We start from the raw sequence: 11,767 nt of genomic DNA on the forward strand, positions 1-11,767 counted from the left end.
TAGGATATAGGTAATTGGTAGAACACAATATTGTTATAAACAAACGATTAAAGAGTATTATATGGATACCGATCAGGAGTTAGTAGTTAGTTATCAATGTTATCATATTGGTATACGTATACATATATGATCATCACATTTTTACAACCAGTTATTAACTTAATCCAAATAAATTAACTGCAATCGTAAGTATTTAATCAAACGTAATAAAAACGTCTATTAAACACGTATATTATAGATAGATTATTAATTAATTGCTGTATGCATGTATACATTAACAAACTATAAAAATTAAAAATGTTCGAGTAATACACTTGATTAAAACAATCATTTGAATGAATGATTAAATATTTTTAACAATTAATTTAACATTGCAAATGGTAATAGGGTGTAGGTACGAATGTACCTACAATTATTCCATCCAACCAATAATAACTTTTATTGTCCGCGTTCACAAAAATAACAATACAAGTAACAAGTGAACAGACATTGAAAAAAATTAAATGTATGAGTTTTTAAGTGTTCATACATTTATACTTATATATGTATATAATTCAAGTACCTACATACTTAAATGTATTATTATTATAATTTATAATAAAGCTACGAAGAAGAAAAAAAAATTATAGATTGCTTCTCAATATCAATTGATTATTAAATTTTTTTTTTTTTTTTTGTTCCAATATTTAGTATTTATTATTCATACCTATTTCTTGACCAAGGTCTAAGCTTATAACTTATAACGAAAGAATGGATACCACTATATCGTCAAGAAAAACTCAAATATTCATCACCCATCAAAATTCTAACGATAATGTATTGGTCATATCTAAATTACACATATTGGTACTCTGACGCATTTGAGGTCATTTATAACTTATAAGAGATTCATTGCATTACATCGACCTTCAATTTTTATCACTTTTGTGAGATATGAGTTTAGTATTATGTTGACATGTTTCATTAATAATTTTATTAATATAGATATATTTGTAAAACATTAAAAATTAAGTTATTAATAATAACAAAATTTACAGATATTATAACATCAATACATCGTAAAAATAATTTTCAATAAAAATAAAGAAATTTTCTTTTTCGGAAAATTTTTAAATTTTTTTCTAGAATGTTTTCCGATGTCATGGCATATTAGGATTAGCATTCATACGCGCGAATCGTACATGATTTTATATATACAAGTGTAATGTATACAAGTACACAGTACAATGTGTATCTGCGTACCATGGACTATTGACTTTGCTCCACGTAAGTCTCGCTGTCCCCCAATCACGAGAAATCTAAAATACATTTTTCCGGTCTAGTTCGATTTTTTACCGCTCTACCGGTGCGAAATAAAATAGGTAGGTATTAAATGACACGAATAATATTAAAAAGTATATTTAGATGGAAATTCATTGGAAAACGTCGTAACATATTACAAGTATTATTATATTAATGTGTATTTTATCATACAATTAACAAAGTGATGAAATCGTTAAAACAATATTATAAAGTATCATAATATAGTACTCAGGAAAAAGGTAAAAAGTTTGAGTATTATTAAATTATTAAGAATAGACCAATACTCGGTAGAATAGATTTCATTTTTCGAATCTGTTGTTTAAACCGATAAAATTATAGGTTTTATTTTAATATCTGCAGTTTAAAGTTTAAACCAAAAATGTTGTTTTTAAATATATCGATTATTGAATTTATATCAGTAGCATAATGTAACATTCAGATATCGGATATTGGTATAATAAAGTGTATCAATTTATCCTTAGTAATTATTACTTAAAACCAGATTTAATTATAATTAAAACATACAACAATTGCGTATTTGCATTCGTAAGAATAACAATTTAAAAATGTGAAAGTTGTACAAAAAAAGTTGATTTCTCTAGTATAATAAAAATAATATAAAATAAAAGATAGATGTCATCGATATTTTAAATTATTAAACTGATTATTAAATATTAATTTTCAAATTATGTTCTATAAAATTACTAAATCTTTTACTATTTAAAATATGTTTGTACACAGAAAAACTGCGTTTTACGTCTATACCTACTACTTATTGCAGGTGTATATTCAAAATAATTCAATAAGTGTTACATTTAAATTTAAATATTCTTTACCAAATATGACTAAATATAGTAAAAATTAATAGTTTTATACACCTTAATTTATTTATTTTTTTTTTTTTGAATAACAAAAGGGTTCTTAATTACTAGCTTTTTAAATTTTTTTTTCATAAGGATCATGGATACCTATTTGTTAAAATATCTTCAATTTATTAATTATATTAAAATACTTCAAGTAATTCACTATTCAATTTTTCTAAATTCGTAAGTTTTGTGGATAACTCGGACTGTGTAATATTATGAATGCTACACTATGCTAGATAACTGTATTATTTTGTATACAATTTTCAGCTTTTCAACACTGAAAGTACAATTTTTTAAACTTTCAACCTCGTTTTGAAATGTTTAAAAATTATATACACAGAAAAGTGCCGCATTTAACCAGATAAATCTTTATCTTGTAATAATATAATTTTTATAGCTTTCTTACCTATAAATTATAAAATGACGGAACTACATTTATTTAATTTACTAGATTTTAGAACATTTTAAACAACTCTTCGTATACCTACTCCGTGTACTTATGTAAGATAATAACTCCAGTATTTAAAATTTTAATTTATGATGGCGTAACTAGTATGTAATATTATAGTGTTTCAAAAGTTAAAAACGCACCGACGAACTCATTATTTGGATGTTTTACGCAATTTTTTGAGAATTTCATTACCTATACAATAGTTAACAATATATGTAGGTAAAATTATGCATAATTAGATGATATCATTAAGATAGTACAACTACTAAGTAATATATATTATTTTCTAATGAAAACATAACAGTTTTTACTAGTACCCTACATAATTTATAGATTCTGAGTTATGCAATGAAAGTATTGATTTTACAATGATGTAGTATATTGTTTTCTATAGAAAAAATTCTGTTGTCACGGTTATCAAAAAAGTCAAAACTCCCAGAGCAAAAATAAACAAAGGGGGGGGGGGAGAAAAATGGGAAAAGAAAAATGAAAATTTTTAAGCAAAATTTTTTTGACGAAATTCATTATAATTGCGAAACTTTAAAACTTTTTACTTAGTTGAACATAAAATGTTAAATTTGTATAGCTTTAGATTAAAAATTGAATGAAAAGTTTTTCAAAAGTAGTTTTTAAAAATTATCCTAGTCTAAAATATGTATTTTGTTTGCTATACAATAATTTATTTTAACTTAATAGTTTACCTACCAATCCCTTGATATTTAAACCGAAATTTTTTGTTTAAAATATAAATATTTTTTAATTTATAGATACACGCTTTTTATGATTAAAAATAATTAAATAAATATTGGTCCCATGAAAATCGGCAGACGTATACTTATAATGTAGGTAACTTTTGTCGGAATAAATATATTATAATTTAAAATATTATATTTATACGATATAAGTATATGCAGTTTGTTAAAAAAACTCATACGAATTGTCCATCAAGCGGTAACTTAATGTCGCGTTTACACGGGTCGATCGCTGTCGAACCGCTATTACCGTCCGGCAATATCGAAAGCAAATTTAATTTATTAACTTATTTTCGACTTACGGCATAAATAAATCGATTTGATTAAAGTTAAAATTAATCTACTTATGGTCGATTTTAACAATTCAATCATTGTCGCATATCAATAATGATTTTATCCACACTCAGATTATCAGCGAACTGTCAAACGGGCTGTGGGTGTGGAGGGAGTAGTTAAGAGTGGAGGAGTGAGGAGGGTGTCATTTTTACGGTGCGTGCGTAATGGTTCTGCATGGTTACACACAGTATAGTTAAAAATATGTGTGTGTGTGTGTGTGTGTGTGTGTGTGTGTTTGTGTTGGTGCGATGACCACCGAGAACGTCCGCCCGTGTTACAGGTGGCTGTCATCGTCATATACGCGCGCGGGCACATACGGTGCCTATTTTAGTTTATGCACAGTCTATGTGTGTGTGTGTGTGTGAGTACGGTCATGTGCGTGTCCTAGACGATATTATAATCATGTGGCCTATACGTTATTTTATTTTTTTCTATCAGCACAGTCCGTGTACCTATATAATATATATATATATAAATATATGCCAGTGCAGTGTTACATGAGTTCCCAAATGATGTTATATCCGAATATAATATTTGATTAAAGTTTCAACATGCATAATACACCGCGGTATTCACTACAATCATCGTACAGTAATATTATTCACGATTATTAATTTAGTATATACTTTATTAGTTACGAGAGTACCTATACTACACAAATTGTGAATTTTATTTTTAAAGGTTATATTTTAATATGGTTATCGACTATCGTAACCATATATTATAATCACACAGAATAGATAAACTAAGTCATGCGATACTCTAGCACTTAACGTTTACACCGTACGGCGGTCGTAATCGATGATAAAAATAACATGATTATCTCCTAATACTATTAAATGTATACATATATATCATATATACCGTACATCATCTTATGAAGATGACCACCGCCTAGCCCGTGTTCTACACTCGAGTATATACACCGATCACGACTGAAGGGCATCGCAAAATCATGCAGGTACTCATCTATACCTGTCGTACCAACGCATAATATAATACGTGCAGTACTTCGCGTTTTATAGTTGTCGTCGGCCGTAGTATAATATAATAATATGTGTTATTATGCGACACTCGAGAAGTTGCGCAATGTTCGAGAGGATATATTAATATAATATACACATATATATCTATATATATATACAAAATGTGTGTGTGTGCGCGCGCGTGCGAGTGCCATATATGCTGCAAACCGTCGATAATCTCGACTATGTGGTTGACACGTGCGACACGTCTCAGCGACGCGTCCGAAACGAAAATTGGACCGAAATCCACCATGAACGGAGTCGCGAGAATACGAATAATAATCAAATTTGATTTATCATTGTCGCGTTGTCGTTTCATTCATCATCATCGACGGCGTTTTTGCAGCCTACGATTTTGGTCAATGTAATTTTACTATGTACTGTATTATATTGTTTTGTGCCGAAGTTTTCTTCCAGCGGTTTCTAGCAATATAATGTAACAAGTAATTATAGAATCCGGATTTCCAAACATTTTCATAAACTATATAGATTTATTTATTTTTTTTTGTTTATTCTTATTAATATAAGACTTTATGTGTATTTACGATTTTATTACATATTTAAATTTGTGGGCATCTTATAAAAAAACTTGAATATACATTTTCTAAATACTCAGCCAATATAAATCCTGGTTTCAGACTTGTAATATTTATTTACCTCTGCATGTGATATGAGCAGTATTAAAATAATTAACCTCATGTGAAATTAGGTCCGAAGCCACGAGGGGCAAGGGGAGGGGGCATTTCCCCTCTAAAAATATTACCATAAAAATTTAACCATGTGACATCAGTGAATATTTAATTATCTACGTAAACTTTAATTTAAGTTTTATTTTTATTATTTAGTATTATTCGTTTTGTATTTTTAAAATAAATGTTTCATTGTAAATTCCCAAAATATTCTTTTATAAGTAGATATTAGATGGAAAATTACAGATATGTTAATTTAATGAGATGTCAATGTAAATAAATTAAAAACTGCATTAATATTGTTTTTTTTATATAATTCCCCCCCCAAAAAAAATTTGCATTACCCCACCTGAAAATTTGGTCAGGCTTTGGGCCTGTATGAGATACAAATTAGTGTCATATATAGATGCCGTGTTCACACAGATAATGTATTCCAAAATCTAAACGATACATATTATTATTTATTATATAATCAAAAAATTATCATATAATGTATATATATATCGAAAAAGCGCACTGTAAACATTGACATTAAATTTATGCACGTGTAAACTACCTAAATTAGTCTGCACTGTAGTCTGCAACATTAAATATAATATAATTATTCTTTGATCAATTCACAGATACGTACAATTTCCAAGTAATTTTTTTTTCTTCCTAGATTTGCATTTTATATTTTTGTCTCATTGGATTAACGGAAGGTGAAAACGTGTTTTTTTAGAATGATTGAAATTAATGAAAGATTCAGATGATTAGATCAGGAAGAATGAAAAGAAAAAAATCCACATTACTTTAACGAAGCGTTTTACATTGGAGCCACTTTCTTTAGACACGGGATCCGATGGTAATTAACGTTAATTTAAGTCACAACGAGATTTAAATTTTTACTTGTTTTATTTATATTTTTTCAGTCTAATTTTTATACATTTCGTTTTACTTAGTACGCTCGACGGCGCGTAACAGATAGTCGAATCGTGTGTCACATACATCTATATGGGTACACGCCGGCGATGACTGCAGCATACACATATTGTGACAAAAAGTTTTTTTTTCATTGAAATATTATTATTGTTGTTATGAAAAATAATAACACGTAGGACGTAGGTATATGGTTTTTTTCGACATTTTTACGATTATTTTCATTTATTATTATTTTTATTTGAAATCAGCATGGACTGCGAAAAACACCATAAACTAAACGCTAAAATGCGTGGAAATATGTACTTCGTGTCCGTGAACAAAACGCAATTATCATGCATTTACATAATTTAATAAGCAATGAAAATTATATATTTTCGGCCTAATATGTGTAGAGTTGCGTCTTATCCATTATTATTGCCTAGATTAGCACACAAATTCATTAAATAAAAACCAACTTACAGAGCTAAGCTTGTAAAAAACTTAAAAACAAACATAACTTTAATATTGAAGCAATAGTCCTTTTAACATCAAAAATATTCCTGATTTTTTTTATTATAATGTATCATATTTGTGGTGCAATTTTTGCTGTGAAAAATAAACAAAGTACAGAGTTTATTCCATCGCATCTAATAGTTTGATGTAACTTTATAATATTGTGTATTTACAAGTGAATGTTCGATTAAATGAGCATTTTAAATATAATGGCTATTTAAATAAAACAGTTGATTAACAGTCAAGTGATATCAAACTCAAATACACTATAATACACTGTAATAACAATATTGTTTATAAACATTTTTACTTGTGTACGCGACCTTATTTATATTTTGTATTCATTCAGATCAATAATTTAAAAAGTAATTATTATATAATTTTTTAACAATCATTACTATTTACAAATAACAATAATATATTACTAAGTATTTTCTTGCCTACAAAAAGAATAAGAATATAAATATAAATTATTTATGAAACTAGTAAAATGTTTCATGCTATTATAATTATATTATTAAATAATAATTTGTTTTAATGATTAAAAATACTCATATTATACCTATTTGATAATATATATGTAAAAAATAAAAACACAAAAAACTCGTCAACAAAATTATCTACACTAAATAATGAATAATAAAAAAAAAAAAAAAACACCACAGTCCATAGCCAAAAATTGTACATTTTTTTTTAAAAATATTTTAATATTAATAAAAAGTATAATACAAACATTGTTTTCTCTTACACAAGAAAGTAATTTTGGTAGGAACGTAATATTTTAATATTTTTCCTGGCTATTTCTCGTAAACGTTTCGCTCACGCGTCACGCCCCCAGATCACAAACCACATAATATTTCTTTGATTATTGAAAACGGATAAGAAGAACAACTATTTCTTGTTTTATTTATTTTTCATGGAAAAATAAAAGTAAATAATTTAAGAAAGAAAATTCTGTGGGAACTCGTTCGCTTAAATTCTAATAATAAATTAAAATAGTAAATCCTAGCCAATGCACCTTAATTACAATGCATTACTTAAATTTTACAACTCCGTCATATCCGTTTCCTATGTGGTTAATTTTCTTAAAAATATAATGGTTTATTTTACCAATGACGCATCGTGATGCGTAGATAACAACTGCGCGGGATCGAGTGAAAGGGTATAATATATGATAAAAGGCCTACGTTGGATAATACGGCCTAATTACCAGATACTTATCGGGTTTTTTTTTCTCGAGATTAATAATAATAGAGGTCAAATGTCAGGCCAATACTCCCGTTGTATTTATTCTTATTGTAAGATTAACAAAAATAAGAAAAGCATATATTATGCATGTATGGTGGGTTAAGCAATTTATATAAAAGACAATACTTGTATATAATAATACTGCTAATATATATAAGATGCACCACACACTTTTTTTTTAGTAGATAGTAGATACACTGCTGTTTAGTTCGACCGTGATTTATTTATTGGATATGATATTATTATATCACGCAATTCAGTAGCGTTGTTATACATACATAATATAATGTTTTATGAAAATACGGTCACTAAGGTATTAACCAAAGATAATTACATATACACGCATGTTTACAGGAAATGCAATATTGTTTGTTTTTAAAGTTCTTACTCGAAAATATGATAACGCGTTCTCGCCGTCTTTAGAGAACGTATTGCTTTCGATGACGAAAGTACATGTGGCGGCGTTGTGTTAATGATAAAAGAAAAAAAACATCGAATGTATGTTTAAAGTGAAATTTAGACTACACGCAGTGGTTGCATTATATTATGTGTATAAAACTATAAGCTATATAGGATATAGACTATGGCTATACACTTGTGCATATGTATTTTTATTATTGTGTATGTAGTGTGTACACTATATAAGAATTAAGAAACATCAAAATTATCTCGATGGCTACGAATTATCACTGTGTGCAAAAATGTTTTTTTTACACGCGTGATGAAAATCGTAAAGAATATTACATGTTTATAAGTACTGTTGTCTGTATTCGTTTAAACATGGGATGGAACTAATGATATCGAACAGTCTACATATACTTAGAGGTATACACAGAAGATATACTATATGCAGTATGCACATATTATTATAGTGCACTATTTGACAATTACTGATAGTGACTTTGCGAATAGTTCCAATTCCAAGAAAGAGCTTGTGAGTGTGTTTAATAATAATAATAATAATAATAAAAATAATATGTTAACAATGATATATGTAAATTAGAATAAAATAATTTTTTTTTTGATCGACCAAAACTATTCTTGAGCATCTGCTTTTATTCGACCAAACAATTACGCATCAATCTGCAAGCCTCGTATATTTTCACAAGTTTTGATTAAATTATACGACACGGGCCAATGGAAGCTGCGTCGTGTGACGATTGGCTGATTGCGGGTTTTATGATTCCGAATAAAATTATCTTTACGGTGGCAATAAAAAAAAACCAACACCTTACAGTCGTTCCCGTGGAATATTTTACGTTAGAAAAAAACCACACTTTTAACAGCGTTACAAGATAAAAGTTTCATGTGAGGTCAATTAGTTCTGGTGTAGACTCGGCCTTGGCAAAATATGCTTAAAAATAGTTTCGTGACAAAATTTTTAGCTAAAAGGACTAACTATACACCGAGTTGAGATAAAATTTATAAATTTACGATTCAAATGTTACAAATGATGGGAGACAAGAATGCTAATGGCATGCACATATTTCTAACTATAATTATTGTATTTTATTACCAGAATTAAAATGCACAGCGACATTTTCTTGATCAATATATTATTACGTATTTATATTGATGTAATAAATCTGTCATAAATATTCCATTGGCATTACAATACTGACCCAGAAAAAAAGTATTTGTGCCTAGTACTTTCAACGTATCAACGGAAATCATAGGTCATTGGAATTTTCGTTTTTAAAGAGAACTGGTACACAAATGCCACATATTATTATTATATACGACACATTAGCACTCTTCCTTTCACCGAGTTCCTTAATCTGTGATAAATGCTTGTTTTATTGTTATTTTTATTTATTATGATTATGGATGATAGTATCTTGTATGTAATTATTAATGTTTCGTCGGTGTTGTGTTTTTGATGAATGTAACGACTTAAACGTTAGCGCGCACAAATAAAGAAAAAATAACTTCATCGTTGGATTAAATTGGTCATCATTAAGATCTGCAGGAATTTTATAGCAACAATTCAACCTTAGGTATTGATAGTTGATACCTTCGAAACATTTAAATCGATAAGCAAATCGAATACAGCGACTAAATGATAAATACATTTAACACCATACTTGTTTTTGTAAAATATTACGACAAGTAGGTACGTTTAAATAACAAGTGTTACACACATTTAATGATGTAAAAAAATGCACTACACAAAAAAAAAATCGACCCTAAATTTCCTGTCCACCAGAGACGCGTGAGTTAGTACTTTCAGCTAGTAAACTCGTGATATACTAATAGGTATAAATCGAATACAGTTATAGTGAAAAAAAAAATACTCAATCCAAAAAAATCAAAGTATTCAATAATGATGGTCATAAATATAAATACGTCGGCACTTATATTATTTTATTGAATGATCATCTACCTACAACTTCTATTGATATTACGGAGATAACGATTTTATGTTTTTCAAAAAACGCGAAAAGGATGATAGGGTGATACGTTGATTTTTGAAAAACTTAACGACTACGTTTCTATTTTTTTTCCACATCAAAAACTGTAGTTGTCTTAAATTTAAAATTCTTATGGTGTTTATGCTGTAGCACAGGAGTACGGCTTATAACATAAGTAATAAAGTCGAAAAAGAAAAAAAACTGTTTGATAAGTAATAATAATAGCCAACTTACGAGTAACCGGACGGCGCGTACGCCGCAGCGATGTTGTCTTGTATCATAGTGTCCGGTTCGGGATCGGCGACACCAGACGAAGAAGACATTGTTGTTGGCGGCGACCTGGTAGAAACGCGATCATGTCAACGACATGTCTTATGCGAAAACAGTGAGAAAAAATTCAAAAGGAAAAATCCCGAGAATCGAAATAAAAAACGACCCGACGTTTGCCGGAAAACCGCGGGAACGGTCTTGGGTATACTCCGGCTGCTGTTGAAATGCTTACGATAATACAATCATTATCTTCCGAAACGAACCGATGACGACGACGACACGACAAAATTCGGAGGAAAAAAATTGAAATTTACTACTAGTTACGTCTAAACGACTGCAATTGTGAGCAAATCAGCGCACTAGCGATTTTTTTGCCCGACGAATCGTTGACGATGCGACAACTTGCGATATTTTTTTTCACTTTTTCCTCGATAAACAATCGCAATCCGAAACAATAAGACAATTTTTTAAAAACAACCGACGACCGAACGACGTTTCGTATGCGCGGGTGAGTAGATCCGACGTGTGTGCGTTTACGTCTGCGCGCGCGAGAGCGAACCACTACAACAGCCGAACGAGTTATGGCGTACTGAATCGGTTTCGGCCGGTGCGCGGTGTGCGCAGGACGGCCAAAGGGGATAACCGGCACCTATGCGTGTTACCTGGCCTTCGTGCGCCGCGCGCCGCGCTAGTGATGTGCCGCCGCCGCCGTCGTACACACACTTCTATTATAATAACATAGGTAGAGTATGGTATATACCAATATACTTGTAGTACGGTTGCGTAGTATATCTCAGAAATAATAGTAATAATACTAGATAGGTAGGTAGGTAATAATATGCACCGAAACGACCGTGGCCAATCGGGGCAGAATTACGACTTAAGAGCGCAAAAAAAATCGTATATTTATAATTCGTATTGCTTACTACTACACGTACGTACGCTGCATGTATACCTGTATGTAAAGACGGTTGGAAAATTAAAATAACAACCATTATCGACTA

General features: G+C 29.6%; 1 protein-coding gene across 1 annotated transcript in view; it reads right to left on the reverse strand.

Annotated features, from left to right (window-relative positions):
* The window catches only part of LOC112601227 (putative transcription factor SOX-15), an 80,444-nt gene extending 69,104 nt beyond the window's left edge, over positions 1–11,340 (reverse strand). The window contains exon 1 of the mRNA XM_025348712.1: positions 10,728–11,340. Within this exon, the coding sequence (XP_025204497.1) occupies positions 10,728–10,816 (89 nt within the window). The 5' untranslated portion in view covers positions 10,817–11,340. The remainder of the gene's footprint in view (positions 1–10,727) is intronic.
* Between the last annotated feature and the right edge of the window lie 427 nt (positions 11,341–11,767).

The sequence above is a fragment of the Melanaphis sacchari genome, unplaced genomic scaffold (assembly GCF_002803265.2).
Source record: "Melanaphis sacchari strain LSU unplaced genomic scaffold, SCAv2.0 Contig76_pilon_pilon, whole genome shotgun sequence".
NCBI classification, from domain to species: Eukaryota; Metazoa; Arthropoda; class Insecta; order Hemiptera; family Aphididae; genus Melanaphis; species Melanaphis sacchari.